General features: G+C 36.3%; 1 protein-coding gene and 1 long non-coding RNA gene across 8 annotated transcripts in view; one reads left to right on the top strand and one right to left on the bottom strand.

Moving 5' to 3' along the window:
* The window catches only part of RIC8B (RIC8 guanine nucleotide exchange factor B), a 99,595-nt gene that overhangs the window by 32,945 nt on the left and 43,809 nt on the right, over window positions 1–22,841 (top strand). For all 7 annotated transcript variants that reach the window (XR_012039352.1, XR_012039349.1, XR_012039351.1 and 4 more), the window contains exons 3-4: window positions 5,051–5,659; window positions 16,409–16,503. Coding sequence is in view for 3 of the 7 variants with exons in the window: in XM_072844233.1 (XP_072700334.1) it covers window positions 5,051–5,659; window positions 16,409–16,503 (704 nt within the window). In the remaining 4 variants the exon portion in view is untranslated. The remainder of the gene's footprint in view (window positions 1–5,050; window positions 5,660–16,408; window positions 16,504–22,841) is intronic.
* On the bottom strand, window positions 12,865–22,315 carry LOC140642969 (uncharacterized). Its single transcript, XR_012039353.1, has 2 exons — window positions 22,198–22,315; window positions 12,865–13,317 (listed from the first exon to the last, which is right to left on the bottom strand). It is a non-coding gene; the product is annotated as an uncharacterized lncRNA (long non-coding RNA).

Below are 22,841 nucleotides of genomic sequence, written 5' to 3'. Positions count from 1 at the left end.
AAGACTTTTTTTACCCAAAAGGGCAAACCATCTTATTAGTCCAGTCACAAGAATAGCCTTTACTGCTGTTCTTTCCTTCTTAGAAGACAACATTAATGGATCTCCACTAATTCTTTTGATTTGAAGAACTTAATCTAGCCCATTTATATTTTAGGTGCTAACTTGTGTGCAAGTTGCTCTGCTAAGGGCTACAATGATCATGAAGAAATAAAACATAATAATTACCATTTATAGAGCACTTACTACAATCCTAGAGTCTCTTTCACAATAGCCTTATCCACTATAGGTGATATTATTCCCATTTTAGAAATGAGAAAGCGAGGCTCAAAGAAGTTAAATAGCATGTCTGAATCACACAGTAACAAAGCCTGGTATTAAACCCAGCTCTTTCTGATTCAAAGGCACTGCAGTATATATTTTCTTTTGTCTTAAAAAAAAAAAAAAGGCCTTCTGTCATCAGAGAGCTCTTAGTAGTTAACAGGAAGAATGTACTGAGTACCAAATGATTGCTACAAATTGTGGTTTGGGTATTTCTTGGACAGGAAGAATATTGGGGGCTGAAGTGGTTAGAAAAAAAATTATATCAAAAGTGAATTTTAAGGCTATCTTTGGAGAATTGTTAAAACTTGAATAGTCAAAGAGGAAGAAGAACTGATGCAAAGAGGGAGGCAATAAGAAAGCAAAAGAGCTCAATGTGAGATAATTTGGAAAGGAATTTAGCTAGAGAAGAGGGTTTGATAGGGGCATAGCATGAAAGAGAAACCTGAGAAAACAGATTGGAGGATCTTACCTTTGAGATTTTATCTTATAATACTATGTAAAACCTGTACTGAACACTTATCACATGCCAGGCACTCTTCAAAGTGCTATACATGTGGCTATCATTTAACTCTTATAGTAAATGAGGCCCAGGGAGGCCAGGTTTGCCACAGTCTCACTGTTCGAAGATGGTAGACAAGCCAAGGTTAGAATACAAGAAATTTAAATCCAGAACCTATGCCCTTAATCACAACACTGCTCTGGTTCTAGAGTCTATGGTAAGTTGAACAAGTTTTAAGCCCAGGACCACTGACCTTAAATAAGTAATATATTTCACACCTGGAGTAGTTTCTAATATTTAAGATAATTAAGGTTATGTGACCAGTGACATCCCATTCCTATCCCTGCCACCCTTATACATCATCAGGACAGTCAAGGAGAAGTTAAGGTATTGGCTAATGGCTTTCAACTCTACCTACTTATCTATGCTTATCTAGTGCATTGTTCTCAATTAACCCCTACCCTCTAACATCCAAGTTACGTGAGGCCATTGTTAACCATAGTTCAGTGGTTCTGAGTGTGGCTCCGGAATCATAAGCAGCAATTAGGAACTTGTTAAATATCCCAATTCTGGAGCCTCACTCAAGACCTACTGAATCAGAAATACTGGGGGCAAAGTTCAACAATGTGTTTTAATAATCCCTTTAGCTTATTATGATGCATGATGAAGTTTGAGAACCCACTGCTATAGTAAATTCCAGGGTTTCAGTTTAGGAGCAAACTTTTTTTTGGCAGTACTAGTATTAATACTGAGGAACCATTTGGGATCTTACTCTTGAGTTTATGCTGGTGTGCAGTCTAATTTTATAGAAATAGCCATGACTTGCTAAGCTAGTGAGCATTTTAAAAGAGCATTTTAAAGCATTTTAATCTCAGACTCATTATTAGTCATTATACTTTGTAAGCATACCTAGTCTTAGCTTTATGATTTTAGTTCTTTATAGAGAACCAGACCTCTAAGTGAAAGTTATTAAATTAGAAAATACTTCCATTAATTTTGATGGAAAAAATTGGGTTCCATGATAATCTAATGTACCAAAATAATTTTCAAATTAAAATATGTATCAGTTGAACAATGAAAACAAGTTTGTATAGATAAATATTTTCAAAGTAAATAAAAACAGTCTGTACCTAACATATAATGTAGTGACAGTTTGTTGTACTTGCAAAAAGAAGAAAAGACTTGATAGTAAGTGGTGGCTGGTGGAGGAGAAATACAAAGAAGTCATTCTTTGGAAGATGCTGGAGAGTCAGGTGGTAGGTTTTAAGGTTGGGAATTTGTGGTTATCTTGCACTTAAAAATAGTTATAGCACACCTGAGCCAGCCACATGGCTACAAATGAAACATAGCTTCTGTTCTCAAGGAGCCTGGAAAAGGAGTGAAATGCCCTAACAACTTACTCTCCACAAAAAGCAAAAATTTCTTGTAGGAAGCACAAATAGCAAAAGATGGAGTGACTGGGGAATCATATAAACCCCCTCAGTATTCAAACTAAACCTGAGAAAAAGAGTGGGCTCCTGACGGGTGGACATGCCATGGAAGGAGCAGCAGGGGAGAGGCTCAGGACGTATGGGCAGATGCCTAGGAGTCAGTTTGGAACACTTGAAAAATCAGGGGAACGGTGGGTGACAGAGATAGCAGTGGAAAAGGAAGCAGTAGACTCATTTCAACTGCATTCTGTGGGCAAGAAGGAGCTATGGAAAGTGAAGAGAGGAGAACATGTTTTAGGAAGAGTAAAATCAATTGAAAAAAATAGTTACAGCACAGAAAAATGCTGTTGGGGCAAAGTAAAGGTGAAACACAAGAGCACCTTTGAAACACAAAAGTAGAGCATGTACTCAGCAGATGGAGAAAGTGTAGAATGCTCCCTCTTCAGTTTTCTGGCTTGGTGTACCTAGGCAAAACAAAATTTCTCTGTTTCATCCAGATGTACATGATTTATTAATTTGCTCTTTATAATGTTCTCTGAATAAAAATGATTATATTTAGTACAGCAATAAGTGTATATTATCACTTTTGTTATATTTTGAATATGTCTTTATTTTTTTTTTGAGTTATAATAAAAAAAAGCCAGGGAGGAAAGGGTCATTATCCAAAAAGTGGTTTAATTTTCAAGATATGTTACAATTATAGCAAAAATCTACCTAATGGTCATTATGTAAGGCACATCTATAAAGAGAGAGAAATGGCATGTTTAAGAACAACTATGATTGAAAATGGTGCTTTAAAGCTAGAACTCTTGTCTTTGTTTGCCAGTTGATCTCCAGAAAGCCTAGAGATGAGATAGTTTTTAAGTTTAAATTTTGTAGGCTCTCTAATCTCGCTCATGTATAGCCTCTTATGTTTGAGAGTTTCAATCCTTTTGATTTATAGCCTTGTCTACTCCTGTTTGTAATTCATGCTTTGCTCTTTTTCTTTCTTGAGTCTGAAGGTGGAGCAAGAAAGGACCCATATTGTCTGTAGATTTGGGGGGATTTTATTGTTGCTGCTGTTATCTTTGGTTTAGAAAGGAAGTAAAGATGTCTTTTTAATTAGATATGTACAACTCCAAATTCACATATATAATATTTTATAATACCTTATTTATTACATGTTTCTTTTTTTTAAAGATTTTATTTATTTATTCATAGAGACAGAGAAAGAGAGAGAGAGAGAGAGAGAGAGGGAGAGGGAGAAGCAGGCCCAATGCAGGGAGCCTGATGTGGGACTCGATACCGGGTCTCCGGGATCACACCCTGGACTGAAGGTGGCGCTAAACCGCTGAGCCACCTGGGCTGCCCTATTACATGTTTCTTAACTTAAACAGTAACACAGATGATTTCTCTCCTGAGTAAAGTTATGTGGGAGCAAGGGTTATCTGACTCCACTCCCAGAAATATACTTCATTGGAAATAGTATATAGAATGTGGTTTGGTTTTGTTTTTTGTTTTTTGAGTCTTTTTTTGTCTTAGATGTGAAAGATCAGATATTGGAGAAAACTTTCTGTTTTTTATATTTTTATAATGGGCACATTATATTTACCCGCAAACTTGTGTTCATTTTTAAAATGTTTTAGTGATGATAATAAGATTAAATGAAAGTCCCTTGTAGTTATCAGAGATGGCAGGGATAGAGTTGACATTGTTATAAGATTTTTTCAGCTTGTAATGTTAATCTCCTTCCTACTTCCATCTAGAAAACATAGTGTAGCTGACCATTGAAAAACATGGAGGTTAGGGGCACTAGCCTATAGCAGTCAAAAAATTGCATATAATTTTTAACTCCTTAAAAACTTAACTACTGATAGCCTACTATGACCAGAAGAAGGCTTACCAACGTAGTCAATTAACACATATTTTATCTTATATATTATTGTATTCATATTTTACAATAAAATAAACTAGAGAAAGGTGTTAAGAACATCATAAGGAAAATACAGTACTGTACTGTATTTATCCAAAAAATCCATGCACTAGTGGATCCATGCAGTTCAAACCCATGTTGTTCAAGGGTCAACTATACCTTTAAAGTTGGTACTTCCATACCTGTACAACTAGGATGTACAGAGAAGGTACACACAGCGTGGGATTCTTGCCTAGATCATAATGCTCGAACCACAGATAGCCCCTTTTTAGAGAGTTAAAGTCTGATGATTGGTTAATACAAACTTTGTAAAATATGATGTTAATCCTAGTTGTTGCTGTTGTTTTTATAAGGTGTAACAGGTACAGAAGTGGTCAGCAGTTGAACAGTTATTATACCTGCTTGCTTCACGTATAAGGTGTGAGCTTGAGAGACCCAGACCACAGTCTATGGATAAGAAAGCTGGATATTGAATTTTGAAAGAATCACCAGGTTCCTAAATTTAGCAATGATAGGAATAATTACTTTTTTAAAAATGCAAGATAGATATGTACACTTTGGGTCCATTAGCTATAATTCAGATTAATTGCCTTCCATCCTAATATTATATGTAGTCTGATATTAAAAATCTGTTGAGAACAACGTTATATAAGACCTGACTGATTCATTATGGCCTCTCTAGCCTTCAATTTTCATATCTATAAGTGAAAGAAGTGCAGCAAATATAAGATCTCTTTCAGTTCTAACATTCTGTGACTTAAAAAAAAAAAAGTAAAAATCCTTTTTAGCCAGAATCTGACTGATGTTACATACATTGGAAGAGAACTACTCTGTTTTAAATCATTTAAGCCAAATAATGATTTGTGCATACTTGTTCTTGTTTTTCAGAAACTCTGTGAGGGGATATTTAAAATCCTTGCAAAGGACATCCCAACAACATGTCAAGTGTCCTGCCTGGAAGTTCTCCGCATTCTCTCCAGAGACAAAAAGATTTTAGTTCCTGTAACAACCAAGGAAAATATGCAGATACTGCTGCGACTAGCCAAGCTAAATGAGTCGGATGATTCTTTGGAGAAGGTGTCAGAGTTCCCAGTTATTGTGGAGTCATTAAAATGTCTGTGTAACATAGTGTTCAACAGTCAGATGGCACAGCAGCTTAGTCTGGAACTTAACCTTGCTGCAAAGCTCTGTAACCTCCTGAGAAAGTGCAAGGACCGAAAGTTTATCAATGACATTAAGTGCTTTGACTTGCGCTTGCTCTTCCTCCTATCACTTTTGCACACCGACATCAGATCACAATTGCGCTATGAGCTCCAGGGACTACCGCTGCTGACCCAGATCTTGGAAAGTGCCTTTAGCATCAAGTGGACCGATGAATATGAATCGGCCATAGACCATAATGGACCTCCTCTCTCACCTCAGGAGACAGACTGTGCCATTGAGGCCCTCAAAGCTCTCTTCAATGTGACGGTAGACAGTTGGAAGGTGCATAAAGAGGTAAGGTTGAGAAGGATGTTCTTATCTACCTGTAATTTAATTGGTCTGGGGCATCCATAGAGCTGCCTGCAAGGGAGGAATGAATGCTCACTTTCCATTTGTGTAACACCAGAAAAATAGGATAAAAATGAGCTATTATTTCATTTTTTTTTTGTTTTTCATAGATTTTTAAAATTTTAATTCCAATGTAGTTAATTATGGATTATTATTTCATAAGGTGCTAAGTATAGTTACTTTTCTGAGTTGTACTATCACCTATCTTTTTTTTTTTTTTTTAAGTGACTCTTTTAGGAACAAGGTCCTGAAGCAGATTTGATAGTTTATATCTAAGTACTCAAAAGAACAATACACTAAACAAGAAACTTAGTTCAAGGAAGGCAACAATTATAAGTGAAGTGCACATAAACTTTTTTCCTTTCTTCTAGAATATTAGCATTTCACATTTACCCTCTTTCTTTAACCTTAAACAATGAGTGACATTGAGCTCCTGCCTTAGAAAGAAAGAGCAAGAAAGAAACAAATGAGTGAATGAATGAATGAATGAAGTATTTTGATGCCAGAGTAAATAAATTATCTTTTCTGACAATTGACTTGAGGACTTAGGCTAACATTTTGCTCTGTCCATTTGAAAGAGTGCTCACCATGAATACAGATCTGTTTTTGACAGCAGCCTACTTTGAAAGGATTATCTAAGTGCAGTGCTATAGTGGGAGTATGCAGGCATCTGAATTTTAAAGTGCAAATAGGTCTATATTTTGAAACCAAATATTTGAAGATCAGTCCTAACAGCTGTTTTAGATGACTGTAGTATGGTCAGTTTTTCCTGAGACTTGGCAGGAAAAGATGTGGAAAGCCCACATGCTCCATTTATGCTTTGAAACCAAATATTTGGAAGTATTTAAAATATTATGTCTCTATGCTTATTTGGTACCTTCTATGGTTATTTTTCTTACACTGTTTGTTTTGGTGTTTTTAAGTTCTCTATTTAGTTGCAAGAGCTCTTCTGAGTCTGTTGGTTTGCCATTATTGGAGCCCCTGTTATTTAAATTGTGCCGAAAATAGTAGCTCACACTGTTCAGATTCCTGACCAAAAGGGTTTATAGTTCAATGGCTTCACATCAGTATATGTATAGAATGACATGTAATATGTATCAGTAAATTGAGATTAGCCTTCATTAGTCTAATAGCAGGGCTGGAAGAAGCCTTAGAAGATGTTGAAGCAGCAATTACTCATTCTGGGTTACAGAAAGTTTATTCTCCAAAAGATACATGAGAAAGGATCAGTAATCCTGAAGTAGGCAGCTCAGCAGACCAAGAGCTTCTTTTGAGTTGTGGATCAGTAAATAAAGCCATTATAAAATGTGCCCAGTTATTGTGACTCTGGGCTATTACTGAAGTCACCAGGAATTTAAACAGTACTGAATACAGGATCCTGCCAACCCATTTAGGCAAGAGTATGAGAAAGGTTTTTGTGGGGTTTTTTTTTTTTTAAGATTTATTTATTTCTTCATGAGAGGCAGAGACATAGGCAGAGGGAAAAGAAGGCTCCCTGCAGTGAGCCCGATGCAGGACTCAATCCCAGGACCCACCCCAGAACCCTAGGATCATGACCTGAGCCAAAGACAGATGCTCAACCACTGAGCCACCCAGGTGCCCCTGAGAAAAAACCAGTTGAGTTTCCATGAGTCTCCAAATTCAAATTTTGTCAAACGTTTGGTCAATCAGTCAGTCAATAAATATTTTTGACCAATTGCTACATATTCTGGCATTGTTGCAAGTAATAGACATAGTCTCTGCCTTCAGTTTTGTTGGTAAGACAAGTAATAAGTAAACAAATATATAATTCAAATTGTGTTAAGTGCTAGGAGAGAAATAGTGCAATGATTGAGAATGCATAGCATAGTCAGGGAAAACCTGTGAAGTTATCTCCTGAGATAGAAAACTGAGAATGATGGAATAGTCATTTGAAGATTGGGAGATGGACATTTCTCAGAAATTGAACAACATGTGAAAAGACCCAGATATCAGAGCATAGAGAGGTAGGTACCCACAGCATAGCATAGAGAAAATCTATAATAAGGATACAGAGAAACTTGCTAATAAGAGACCATTTACTTGGATTTTAATAATGCCTTGATTGTCAGATGAATGGCATCTTTCTCCAACTGAGCGCCTCAAGAATTGTTAATACTTTAAAATACCAACTTAAATAAAGAGATATTGAAAACTTATTGTACAGAAGAATCCAACTTTAAAGGTTAATTTTAAAAATAACTAATATTATTTTCCTTATACTGAAAATACATGCTCATCATAGAAGATCTAAGGAAAAAAAGCTCATCATAGAAGATCTAAGGAAAAAAAGCATACAAGCAATAAAAAAGTACAAATCCCGTATAAACCTACTACTCAAAGATAAGCACTGTTTGCATTTGATGCGTATCTTTCTAACCATTCTTCATTGTATAATATATAAACATATGTATAATTTCTTCTTACAAAAATGTAGTCATTTTATAATCTTGATTCTTTTTTCCACAGTAAATGTCCTTGAAGAGTAGTGGTTTACAAAATGTTCCTTGAAGCCATAAAGTTCCTAGGAGTAGGATAAGTTCCAGGTTCCCCACCCTCACTTTCAAAAAAGCATCTTTGTTGTTGTTCTAGTTTTTTCTTTTTAAATTTAGGTTGTAACTAGATATCATTTGAGGATAAAAAGAATTCTGCAACCAAAAATAACTTAACAGCTGATTTATTTTCCTCTTTGCCAAAGGTTGATAAATCCTTATGAAGAAATAATCTCCAGAAGTCATTTTATTATACTTAGGGAATACTTGAATATTCCTTCATAAGGATCTGTCAACTTTTAACAAATTCCCTATGTGTAGGCATTTAGATTGTTTGCAGTTGTTTGCTATTTTACAAAGTAGTACGGTGAATTTCCTTATTGTAATATTTTGTAGATAAATTCCTGAAATTGTTGAGCTAGAGTATTTTTTAAAACTAAGCGTTTTTGATATATATTGCCAAATTGCCCTTCAGAAGAAAAATGCTAGTTTATACCTTTGCAGACTCGGGGCATATCACCTTTATCTAACTGTTAACAGAGATAGAGATGTTTGGTTTTGGTTTTAATTGTTCTAGTAGGTATTATTTATCACTGTTCATTTATAATTCATCAAAAAGAGAAAATCAATGTCCATTTTAGGTTCATATCTCAGTGTTACATTCCTGCCTGCCTGCTGATATCATCAGCAGATTAATTTGGAGATTCCTTTCCATTCAGTAGGAAATGGAGCTGGCCTTATTTCCACATGGTGCCCTTCTGTCTCCCTCACTTTCTCCTTCCCTCCCTGTCTCATTTTCTCTCTTTCCTAAAGGTAGTAAAAAGTGTGAGATGGTCAAAAAGCTACTTTAGCAGGGCCTGAAGTCAATTCTAGAAAAGTTCACTGAAATGGTCTTGTCTTCCTCCTGCTTTAACAGTTTGCTAAATCTCTTTGTTGATGGAGGAAAGCACATCATTCTCGAAATCCCTTGCCTAGCACACATTCCCTTCTGCTTCCCAGGTTATCAGTGCAGTTTAATGAGAAAACACAAGGACCAACAGACATTTTAGAGTTAGACAACCAAGTGCGAACAGAGCAGTAAGTACAAGTTTCTGAGTAGTCAAAAGATGAATTTGAGTCAGATAAAAAAGTGAATATCCAATATGAGACATTAATTGGGAATGTCACAGTGTAACAGAAAAGGTTAGTTTCATAGTTTCATGATTACTTTAGAGATATTAAAGGAAATTGGGAAGAGGACATGGTATTAAACAAAATAAATCTTCAAGCTGTGCCATGTTTTTTTGCTGAATCATCTTTTTAATAAGCATTGAGTGCCCAATATGTGCCAAGTTCTACATTAGACATACAAGATACAAGATGAAGAAAACATCACTGCCCTCAAAAAACAGTCTAATAGGAAAATCAGACATGTGAACACAGATAGATATACACGTGTTTGTTACATTATTTATTATTCTTCTCTATATTTTCTATATGTTTAGAAATAAGAATCACCTCAGTAATGCATAGATTCTTTAAATACAATATGTTCTAGATCTTTAGGGGTATGTCTAACCTCACTGCATAGTCTTTCTGCTAAGCAACAGAACCCAGGACAGAATAGACAATCAATAAATATTTGTTGGGATCCCTGGGTGGCTCAGCGGGTTAGAGCCTACCTTTGGCCCAGGGCGTGATCCTGGAGTCCCGGGATCGAGTCCCACATCAGGCTCCCTGCATGGAGCCTGCTTAAAATAATAAATAAATAAATAAATAAATAAATAAATAAATAAATAAATAAATATTTGTTTAATGAGAAATAAAATGTTATATACAGAAATATATGGTAGAAAAAGTCCAGAGTTAGCAGAGAGGAAGGAAAAGTTTATGAAACCTTTTAAAATGCCAAAGCTGTTGGGGCATGTGGGTGGCTAAGTTGGTTAAGCATCTGCCTTCATCTTAGGTCATAATCTCAGGGTCCTGGGATCGAGCCCTGAGTTTGGCTCCCCCCTCAGTAGGGAGTCTGCTTCTCCCTCTCCCTCTGCCCCTCCCCTCTCTTCTCATTCACTTTATTTCTTTCTGTCTCTCAGATAAATAAAAATCTTAAAAAAAAATTCAAAGCTATTAAAAAATTCTCTAGAAGCCTAAACCTTTAATAACACTGTTTAGAGCAGCAGATTTCTAGCCATTTTAAAGTTATAGCACTCTACTTTATAACATTTATATCTCCCCTTGTAAATAATTCAAAAAAGCATTTATTACTCTCTGCCCAGAATCACGTTAGATGCAAAAGATGCAGAGCTAAAGTATATTATCTTTGCCTCAAAGGAGGCAGAGGTTTTTGAACATAAACAATTTGGTAGGACAAATAATCATGGTAAAGGTAAGCAAAAGGACCAGGGTGAAACATATGATGAAATGCTACCTGAGATATAGCTGTATTTCTAGGTAATTGTGCATAAATTTGTGTGTATGTATATTTCTGTGTCTGAGTGTCTTTCACTTTATATAGAATTGAAATTACATTTTCATAAGACAAGTTTCCTAAACCTTCTTGAAGAAATTAGAACTACCCTGGGGTAACAATACCCTATTAGGACTCATTGCTGTGCAGTATTCTCCCTTTCTCAGGCATTGACACTTTGAATGAAAAGATGTGAGGAAATTGATACCTTTACCAAACAAAAGTGTAATCTTCCACAGTTTGCACAGGAGAAAAAAAGCAACAGGACAATAGTAGATTTGTAATTAAGAAGTAAGGGCTAAATTGAACACCAATAAAAAATAAATTTATTATTAAAAAAAAAAAGAAGTAAGGGCTATATATAAAGATATCCCAAAGAATTTCCTTTTTTTTTTTTTTAAAGATTTTATTTATTCATGAGAGACAGAGAGAGAGAGAGGCAGAGACACAGGCAGAGGGAGAAACAAGCTCCATGCAGGGAGCCTGACGTGGGACTCGATCCTGGGTCCCCAGGATCAGGCCCTGGGCTGAAGTCGGCCCTAAACCGCTGTGCCACTGGGGCTGCCCGAGATCTCAAAGAATTTCCTGAGTTTTTAATCTCCGTTTTAATTGAATGTTATCTCATTTTGGATTTCCACTGTCACAGCAAGCCTGTTTGCTTTCTTTTTCTCCTCCCTTCATCTTTGATGACTTTTTTTCTTCTCAACCTTTGGAGATAATATAATTTCAGAGGAGTGAATATTGATATCTTAAAGATATCAAAGCTAAGATGAAACAAGTAAATTATAGTTATATAAACTGTATTTGTATAATGTTTTATAAAGAACAATTATATTTAATCTTTCCAGCATCCTTGTGCTACAAGAGCATTCACCCCATTTGACAAATGAGGATACGAAAGATCAGACAGAATGAATTACTTATGGAAGGTCATACAGCAGAATAGCCAATGCTAGGAAATAGTATTCAGGCCAGACTTCTTGAATGGGAGCACTCATTCAACAAATTTTGACTGAGACATAGACTAGTGGAATAGAGTCGAGTCTGGAAATAAACCTATACATATGTAGTCAACTGGATTATGCCACAGGTAGTGTGGGAATGCAGTTGGGGAAAAAATGGACTTTTTAATAAGTTGCACTGAATCAATTTTATGGCTGTATGGAAGAAAAATGAATTTGAATTCCTATCTTATACCATATGCAAAAAATTAATTTGAGATGGATGAGAACCTAAATATGAAAGGTAAAACAATAAAGCTTTTAAAAGGAAACAGATTATCTTCATGACTTTAAGTCATACATTTCTTAAGTAGGCAAAGATTTCTAAAACAGGACAGAATAAAAATCAAATCTTAAAGGAAAAGTTGACAGCTTGGTCTTCATTAAAATGAGCTCATCAAGAGAAGGAAGTAAAAAAGCAGACCACCAAATGGGAGAAGATTTTTTAAGACATCTATAAATAAATGACTCTATCCAGAATATTCTATCAAGAATATCCAGAAAAAGTTATAAAGTCAGCCAACCTAATAGAAGAATTGACAAAAGGCTTGAACAGGTAATTCACAAAAGAGGTATTCAAATGACCAGTAGTTGTATGAAACTTCATTAGTCATCAGGAAAATGCAAAATAAAATCAAGAGACCATTGCACACCCACAAGAATGACTAAATTTTAAAAGGCTGACAATACCAAGTGTTAACCACAACTGTAGAGCAAGTAGTGAGAGTATAAGTTGGTATAAACACTTTGAAATGCTTTTTGGGAACATATTCTAAAGCTTGGCATATGTATATGCCCTATGACACAGCAAATGAGATGTAAGAAAGTATACTCACAGCAGTTTTCATGAATATAGCCCCAAACTGGAAACATCACGAGTAGGATAGATAAGTAAATTGTAATATATTCATTATATTCAGCAGTGCTTTCTTCACCTAACTAGAATTTTTTTGCATTAGCTATCAGAATAAAACTTTCATATAGTACAATATTACACACAGTGTCAAACTGGAAAAGTCTTTAAGTGTTCATGCACACCTTTGGCACTTGTGGCACTGCAGGTCATTAGCAAATGGTGTGGACCAGCCCAGCGCTGGTCCATAGACTGCACCTCGAATAGCACTGCTCTCAAGTGATGAAAATGAAGAGACTGTGGGTACACATAACAACCTGAATGAATCTCACAACCAGACACAAAAGAGTCTGTATTTTATTATTTCATTCAAGTAAAGTTCAATGACAACAAAAATCACTAATCTGCAATGTTAGAAGTTAGGATTACCCTTGAGGAGCAGGAGACTATCATTCTAAGAGGCCATGAAGAGATTTCTGGAGTTCTTGATCTTGGCTTTGGATCATTTTTATGCTGGTTATATGGATATGCTCATTTTTGTAAAAATGTATCTAACTGCCCACTGATGACTGGGTCGCTTTTTGTTTTACTTATAATTTACATTAAAAATGCTCAAACACGGGGGCACCTGAGTGGCTCTGTCAGTTGAGCATTGGACTCTTGGCTTCTGTTGAGTCATGGTCTCAGGGCTGTGGGCTCCATGTGGACTCCACACTGGGTATGGAACCTTCTTGGGATTCTCTTTCTCTCTCGTTCTGTGTCTTTCTCTCTCTCGTTTCTCTCTCTCTCCCTCTCTAAAATAAAGAAATAAATAATTATTGAACACCTATTAAACACATGCACTCTAAACTTGTGAAGGTAATAGATCAGTACAGAAAACAATGTGGGGATCCCTGGGTGGTGCAGCGGTTTGGCACCTGCCTTTGGCCCAGGGCGCGATCCTGGAGACCCGGGATTGAATCCCACGTCAGGCTCCCGGTGCATGGACCTGCTTCTCCCTCTGCCTGTGTCTCTGCCTCTCTCTCTCTCTCTCTCTCTCTCTCTCTCTGTGACTATCATAAATAAATAAAAATTTTTAAAAAATTAAAAACAATGGGTATGCAAGTATATAAATGAATGTGTCATTACAAATTATGATTTTATGAAAGGAATGGTAGTAACAAGATACAGTGATAGAAAATAATGAAGGAAGAAACCTACTTAGATAAAGTGGTCAAGGAAGGGGCTTCTCTAATAAAATATTTTAGCTGGGACCTGAAAGATGAAAAGGAATTGGTGATTGCCAGTAGTGGAGGAAACAATCCAGGGATTTTAGCAGTTGTTTTGGGTAGAAAAATAAAGAGAATTTAGTGGATTTATGGTAAAGAGGGCATCACAGACATAGGTATAACTTGGGAATTGGTGTTGTAAAAGTTGGGACAGAAGGAAGTAGGATTTTTGGTTTACAGCTGCAAGTAAAGAGCAAAATGGATAGTTTTGCTTGTCAATATCAGCATGAGAAGAGAACAATTGTGATATCTAGAATAAAGGAAAACCTAGGTTTTTGTTTTGTTTTGTTTTGAGAGAGAGCGTGTGCATGCGAGTGAGTACGTGGAGATGGGAAGGGGCAGAGAGATGGCGAGAGAGAATACCAAGCAGACTCCCTGCTCAGTGCAGAGCCCAACATAGGGCTCTGTCTCACGACCCTGAGGTTGTAACCTGAGGTAAAATCAAGAGTCGGCACTTAACTGAGCCACCCAGATGCCTCAGAAAAATCTAGTTTAAAAGGAAGTGCATTACCACTTAATTTTCAAAACCAAGGAAAATATATTCTAAGAGTTAAGAAATTGAAGGAGTGCCTAGGTAACACAGTCAGTTGGGCATCGGACTCTTGGTTTCAACTGTGGTCGCGATCTCAGGGTCATGGATTGGGCCCCACCTGGGGCTCTGGCTGGGTGCAGAGTCTGCTTAGGTTTCTCTCTCCCTCTCCCTCTCCTTCTCCCTGTCCCCCTCTCCACTGTTCACACTTGCTCACTCTCTAAAATGAATGGATGAATCTTTAAAAAAAAAAAAAAAGGGTTGGGGCCACCTGGGTGGCTCAGCAGTTGAGCATCTGCCTTTAGCTCAGGGCGTGATCCTGGGGTCCAGGATCGAGTCCTGTATCAGGCTCCTTGTGGGGAGCCTGCTTCTCCCTCTGCCTGTGTCTCTGCCTCTCTCTCTGTCTCTCATGAATAAATAAAATCTTTTTTTTAAAAAAAGAATTAAGAAGTGGAAGAATTTCATATGTGTTTCAGTGTGCTTCATGTAATTTGGGGAAAGTAAAAGTGTATTTGCATATTAGAGAATTTTGTTTCAGGCATTTAGAAATGGATGGCAAATGGGATGGTGTCCAGGTCAACCCTGCCAGTCTTTGTGTCTCTGGCATTCCACCGATTCCTTGTTCCCTTTTCTCTCTTCCTTCCACAACACTCGATTATTTCATGATCACTCATTTTAGCTCTATCTTCTGTTTCCTTCCTCCCTCATCCTTCCCCCTCACCTTCAAATGTTCCATTGCAAGTGCTAAGCACTTCCTTGTATAGCATCCTCTTTAATTCTTCTATAACCCTAACAGTCATGTATGTGTGGAGATGCGTGGGGAAACTGGCTCAGAGTAGCTATATGACTTGTCTAGGGTCACAACCTAGACTCTAGACTCCCAAGTGCGGTGCTTTTTCCATTATGCCACTGAGGCTTCTGTCTCTTCCAAATTGAACATATGACAGTTTTATGCTTGAAATACTGTCATCTGCATTATGAGTAATGAAATTAGGCTCTATTGTTTGTTAGATTTTATAAGACATATCTTCTCAGAGGGCTGAGTTATATATGTGAATATAAGAACATCTATGAATATATGTATATGAGTATATTTTACTTTATACAGACTTGAGATAAATTATATGCTAAACTTTTTAAGTTTTTTATAAAGATTTTTAAATTTTCAAATAGTTTTTGAAGTAATTCGTGACTTCCTGAAGTATAGCATGTGCAGGATCTCTATTATAATGATCATTCATTTTATCTGTCTTCTTAATTACTAAAAATCTGGAAGAAGAGAGATATGACCTTGATGCAGGTGATTAAGGAAATGTTAGTAGTGCAAGATCTTGCTAAAAAAGAGGAGGTAAACTAAGTGGTTATTCATAAGTTAGCTTATTTCCTACTGCTTGTGTTTGTCCCTCTGACTCTTTATGTGTCTTTAATACCAATGAGTAAACGTTGGGAAATAGGAGATTAAACTCACATCATTATTTTTTCATCACTTGCTGCTAATTCTGAAAGAATTAACAAGATTTGGGGGACCTAGGAGATTAAGAAGACTTATTAAAATGAAGTTGATAGATTATAGATTTTAATTTATTGATTTTGAAAATCCAGAAATGAGGCATTAAAGATATACAACCCACTATTAAGATATCTGATAGCACTACATCTATTTGAACTTTTATAACAATTAATAGACTGGAACAGTATACTATCAAAAGAATCTAGGCTTTCTGGAAATGGCAAAGATCCTCAGATGAATCAAATCTTAAGGTTAAACAATGGGAAATACCTAGATATTGATCATGCATCTCTTTGTCTGACATGCCATAAGGAATGCTAGCTAGATCACCACCTTCTGTTTTTAACCATTTCTGGAGGTGACTGTAGCTCTTCATATGAGACAGTAACTATTCACTAAGTACTGAGAACTTTTTCTACAATACCCTGACTTCTATTACGTATGCTAGAAGAATGACTGTTCAGGGGGACAGGTGGACCATATGATGACTCTCAGGGATGTAAGGGATGTAGTGATACCCCAAACTCCCTCATTAAGGCATTCAATCCCCAATTTTTCCTCTTTTTTATTTGCTGTAGAGTGATTCTCATCAGTTCCGTGTCATGGCAGCTGTCCTTCGCCATTGTTTACTAATCGTAGGTCCAACTGAAGACAAAACAGAAGAGCTGCACAGGTAGGTAACCTCTGTGTTGATACCTTAGTGAAGGACATCATCAATTCTTGTTTTTATGCATGTAATTTTAGTTGTCGTAAGCACAAGAAAGTGAAAATATTACAGCAAATCAGGTAACTGGTGAGAAATCATTACTGTGTCCTCATGAGAAATTTTCATTCTATCCCTTTTGACTTTATTGAGTCCCAACAAAAGAAGACAATTTGGCATTTGTTGCATTCAACAATAAAACCCAGAGCAACAATAATAATAGCACAATTCAGTAGTTATTGAATACTGTGTAGTGACATGATGCTGAGTGCTTTATATTAACTTATTTTAATCAGCACACCCACTTTATGAGGTAAGTACTGCTATTTTCCCCTTTTGACAGGTGATGAAATTGGGGCATAGAAAGATGAAGCAATTTCTCTGAGATCACATAGCCCTAGTAAGTGACAGGGCTTGGATTTGAATCCTGCTTTTCATTACTACACTCAAACTAATACTGTCACTGATTTCATTTTGAGTATTTACCGGGATGCCTTAGTATCTCAGCCGTTGAGCATCTGCCTTCCGCTCAGGGCAAGATCCCTGAGTCCCACATCTGGCTCTCTGTGGGGAGCCTGCTTTTCCCTCTGCCCATGTCTCCACCTCTCTCTGTGTGTCTCTCATGAACAAATAAAATCTTTTAAAAAAAAATACTGAAAAGTATACCTTAAGCAATATGTATTAATTAAATTTTTAAAACTTGCTATAAGAATTTGGTCAGTCTCAAGTATTTAAAAAGTAGTTCAGGTGTTGGTGACTTGCCTGTTGGAGCTGTTGATGAACTACTGTTGAAATATATCATTCTTTGAGAACTGAGTTCATGCATTTTTCTAGTTCTCTTTCTATTCTAGATCAGACTTGCAGGAACAACAGTTAAGACTGCATATGGTGCTCTAGTCTCTGAAAATACAAATGGTATTTTTTAAAGATTTTATTTATTTATTTATTTATTTATTTATTTATTTATTTATTTGAGAGAGAGAGAGAGCCATGAGCAGGGGGATGGGCAGAGGGAGAGGGAGAAGCAGACTCCCCACTGAGCAGGGAGCCCCACTTGTGGGCTCAATCCCAGGGTCCTAGAATCTTTTTTTTAAGATATTATTTATTCATGAGAAATACAGAGAGACAAAGACACAGGCAAAGGGAGAAGCAGGCTCCCCACTGGGGAGCCCAATACAGGACTCAGTCTGGAACCCTGGACCACGCCTTGAGCTGAAGGCAGACTCTCAACCACTGAGCCACCCAGGCATCCCCCAAGGTCCTAGAATCTTGATCTGAGCTGACAGCAAACACTGAACCAAGTGAACCATCCAGGCACCCTAAATACAAATGGTATTTTAAACACTGCAAATAAATTCAAATCTTCAATTAACTTTGGCATTAACTCTGCTTTACAAATAAAATTGGGTTCTTCTTAATAGTAGAAAGTGCCTTTTGAGCATTTATAATATTCTGTTTTCCAAAATATGGCTTATGTAAAACTTCATAGGAACACAACCAGAGTGTAAAATGAAACATAACCTTAATTGTTATTTTTCAATCAAATCCTTATTATTTTAGTTAGGATCAGCAATTTATTATTTGATACTGTACAGAGTTTGTTGGTAGGTTATCTTTACATACTCTGGTAGGCAAACATTCAAAACTTATTTTTTTCACATGTAAAAAGTATGACTTTTTTCTTCAGCTACAGATCAAAAGTTCCTTTGATTTTCTTGAGACTGTCCCTTTAAAAAATAATCAGATTAAGTGCAATAAATTATAGCCTCTAAAAAGACTTAAACATTTTGATTCACTGTAATTTTTTTCATAATCAAGAGACACTAGAAATACAGATACTAAAACTTTAAAGAAATGGATTCATAATAAGCCCAAGAGTAAATTGATGGCTTTTTTTTGTTTGTTATTTTGGAAACCAGATATCATAAGTTAAATGGCATTCATACAAGAATGTAATGAGAAAGTGTTTTGGGAATTGTTATACTAGCTACAAAAAACATTGCTAAGGATTTCTCTGATAAATTTAATATTTTTTTGTTTTGTTTTATTTTTTTAATTTAATATTTTAACACAGCACCCAGTATTTATCAAAAAGAGAATAAGAAGAGACATTTTAAAAATCAGATTTTTTAAAAAGTAATCAGATTTCTTTCTTTTCCTTCTGATAATATTTACTTTTTCTTAAATTTTAAAGATATTTTTCTTTAAATTTGCTTTTATCTTAAAAGTTGGTCTGATAAAATATCTATTAGCTACACTGTAAATAAGAAGGGATATCCGTAAAGCCACAAACAGGATATAGGCGTATTTCTCAAAGGCTTTCCTAGGAGATTGAGGTTGCTGCTGACTTGACAGTTTATCTGGAATGGCCCTGCATGTCCCTTTAATCAGAATTAAACTGATTAGTGCCATTTGAGAGTAGTGACACTAGGCTAAGCCATTTAAATACAGAGAAAACTGCATTAACCTCAAAGGGCTATATTAGGAAACTTACTAAAATTGTAACACCCATTAAATTCTGCATATTTATAGTGGCCTGAAAATCAGGTGTGTGTGTGTCTAAGGCAAAGTTAGAACAACAACAACAAAAAAATCAGAATATTTTCAAAGTAACATTTTGTTCCATTTTTTTAAAGTTATTTTCTAAGTTTTTTTTCTTCTTGACACTTTGATTTAGAGAAAATGTAATGAAATAGGTAAACCTGGATAGTGTATGATAATGCATTATCCTCAAATTCAAAGAGTTGTAGTAATGATTAAATGAGACATTAATAAAACACCCTGTCTCTGGCACTGAGGAAACACTCAACAACTGAGAGATCTGCCCCTGCTTCTGCCATCACACTACTGTCACCGCCACTTCTGTTATTCTTATTACAATAAGCACGCTGGCTTTTTGATCCAATACTGAGTTCCAGATCTCTTTTGAAAAGTTGTTTTTGATTTTGATATTTTGTGTAGGAACTTCTGTGTACATCCTATGATCATGTAGAGAAGTCTATTTTCCACTCATCTAAGTTTTTCTCAAGCTAGATATATTTTATGATACATGCATGACAGGAACATTCTAGGCTCCTCCAGGAGATGAGTGAGTAAAAACATGGCTTGGCAACAGCTTTTGTTGATGTGCTGTCTTTGTACGACAGTGTCCTTTTGTCCCCGCCCCCAGAGCAATCAAGAGGACAGGGACGTAGAGATAAAATGAGTTAGCTCACATAGACAGCTGACCTTAACCTTTATTTCCACTAATCAGTATCTTAGATAGTTTTTAAAATCTATTTATTTCATTTCCTTTTGTCTGTACTTAAAGTAACAAGTAAAGTGTTGGTTTGAGCCACCTTTTTTGATACATTAAAGGGCATCCTAAATCTGTTCATCTCTGCTGTCTTCCTGAAAGTATTTTCAGCCCTCTTGTCCATAATCAGTAAGCTTATGCATAAATAGCCACATGTGGATGTGGATGTGGTTGTGGTTTTGTTTTATTCTAGAGAGAAGGGGGAAGATGGGAATGGCCTAAATGCTGGAGAGGTGAGGGGAGAGATGGACCAGATCTGATTTAATTCCTTTTAGCCTCTCAGTCTAATTTCTTTCACTTAGCATATTGGCATCTACAAAACACTTTCTCTTTTTTTTTTTTTTTTCCTGCACTCAAAGAGCCAGTATGTCTTTAAAAAGTACTTACCTCCTTGCCTTTTTTATTCTTAGCTTAGACGAACTTTTTTTATCTCATATATTGAATGAGACAATTTAGTACTTAATAATACCTCATTACAGTCCTAAGAAATGTCTTTTTTTTCCAGCTTTATTGAGATACAACGGATGTATATTGTTTCAGTTTAAGGTGTACAATGGTGTTGATTTGACAGACTTACATATTGCAAAATGATTACTACCACAGCATTAGGTAGGCATAATGTCTTAAACATGGCCGACTTTTAATTAATGTTTGAAAACTGAGGGGAGAAGAGATGGGGAAATGGGTAAAATAGATGAAGGAGATTAAGAGTATGTATAAACTTTGTATCATAAAATAATTAAGTCATAGGAATGAAAAGTACAACATAGGGAATGAAGTCAATAATATTGTAATAATGTTTAGTGACAGTTGGTAACTGCTCTTAACATGGTGAAAACTTCAATAAAATTTTTTTTGCAGAAGTTTGAAAACTGGATGATTTCATTTGGCTTATATTTATTAACTGAGCACTTAACTATATATTAGGCACTATGCTGAGCTCAAGGACAACAAAGATGAATATAGTCCAATCTCTGTTCTCCAGGGCTCACCAGCTAAGGGACATAACAGACATGTGAATAAATAAGTGCAGTTATTTTGATGAGTGTTGTTTAAGACACAAACAAGCTTATACAGGCATACAGAAAACAAGAGAGTTTACTTTGTCTGGAGAGATTGAAGAAAGGGAGTCTTATTTTATTTTTTTGTTATCATTAAAGCTCCTAGCTCTTTAACCTGATTCTTACTGTGAGTAACAGTTATCTAGGTGAACAGATATTTTTTGAACTATCATTGAGCACCATACTAGGTCCTTGAAGGGCTCCACAGTACATACTCTACAGGAACATAATGTCTAAATGAGGAGACAAGACATAAATTTTATGAAAAGTTAGAAACCAATTCAAGACCATAGTAGAAGAGCTGTCAAAAGATAGTTTTTGAGTAGTTCCCCAGTGACTTAATTGTCCAAATAATAATTGCTAATAAAATTTAAAGGACAAGCTCACTGTGTTCTAACATGATGAGGAAAGTCTTTCTTACTCATATTGCACCTGTTCTCCATCCTCATCCAAACCTCTGGTCTCCTGATGATTCCTATTTCTCCTACCTATAAGCTCCCTATGGGTTTACATTCTTACCTCTCTATTCTAAAGCACTGGTTCATGATTTCAACCTATGTATACACCCTCATTTGTTCTGTCCTGCCAGTTTTGAAGCACCCAACCCCAGAGCTGTCAGACCATCTTCCTTCTCCACTTCTAAACACTGAGGCTGCTCTGGCTTGTAGGACATTTTACCTAACCCAACAGGTTGGTCCATCCTCTCCACTGCATGCATGCAGAGTTGTTTCTCAAAAAGCATATCTCTGCTTAGAATCCTCATGGCTTCCCTCTGTCTTTATGTTTAAGAGTAAATTTCTGTTGTCCTTTTGCACTTATTAATAATCTGCAGCCTCATTGGGGAAATCTGTTTCCCTGGCTTCTGTACCTTCTTCTTTGCCAGAATAACTCTGGTTTGAGGTCATCAGTAACCCATCTGGCCATAATCTACATCTCATCATGGCAATCCCCTTTGTAATACCCCTACCCCACTCCACACACACATACATGTACTTTTTTGGTCTCATTGTCTACTAAGGCCCCTCCATTAGAGGCCTTGTCCTTTGCTTTATACTGTATACTTAGCACCTAGCACAAGGCAGAGTAAGTATTTATTGAGAATGAAGTAAGGTTTAAGCTAGTCTTAAAGAATGAGAACATTCTAGGCAGGAGAACACATGGCTAAATACAGAAAACAGTATGTGTGTATGGCACATTTAGAGAACAATGATCAGGTTGCTGTGGGTTAAAAAGATATGCTTTGCTGAGAGCAGCATTCAGCAGTCTTTCCATCCATATCTTATCCAAAGTTTTCTTGAAACTTCTCACCTGCAGCTCCTCCAGTCTTCTCTTGCTGTTTACAGAAAAACTCCTCTAGCTGTTGACTGTCTGGTTCTTCTGCTGTTCTCTCTTGAGTTTGATATGCTTGGGCTTTAGAGCCATTGCTGCACCAGAATGACTATTATTGAGGTCACAAGTGACTTTCATGTTGCTAAACCCAGTGGACATTTCTCACCTGTAACATGATTTACTTGATCTGTCCACATCATTTGACAAGGTGATCACTCCATTTTTGTGTATATACATTTTTTCAGGATACCATACTATCTTGGTTTTCCTCCTACTTCATAGTTGTAATTTCTTCTTCAGTTCCTCAGCCTCTAGACATAGAGTGCCTCAGGTTCAGCCTTCATAGTCTTTCAGTCCATCTCATTCCCTCACTGATCTAATCCAGTCTTTTTTTTTTTTCTAATCCAGTCTTTTACCTTCAAACACCATCTACATGCTAATGACTCCTCAGTTTTGTCTCTAATCCAGATTTCCCTCCCTGAACTCCAGACTCTTATAGTTAACTTCCGGCTAACATCTCCAGTTAGAAATCTAATAGATGTCCCAAACTTAACATATTCAAAGTTAAGCTTTTAGTCTTCCCCTAAAAAGTTGCTTCTCCTGCAGCATTTCGCATTTCAGTT

This window comes from Canis lupus, chromosome 11 (genome assembly GCF_048164855.1).
Source record: "Canis lupus baileyi chromosome 11, mCanLup2.hap1, whole genome shotgun sequence".
In the NCBI taxonomy this organism is placed as follows: Eukaryota; Metazoa; Chordata; class Mammalia; order Carnivora; family Canidae; genus Canis; species Canis lupus.
This window is presented reverse-complemented; position numbering and strand designations above follow the sequence as displayed.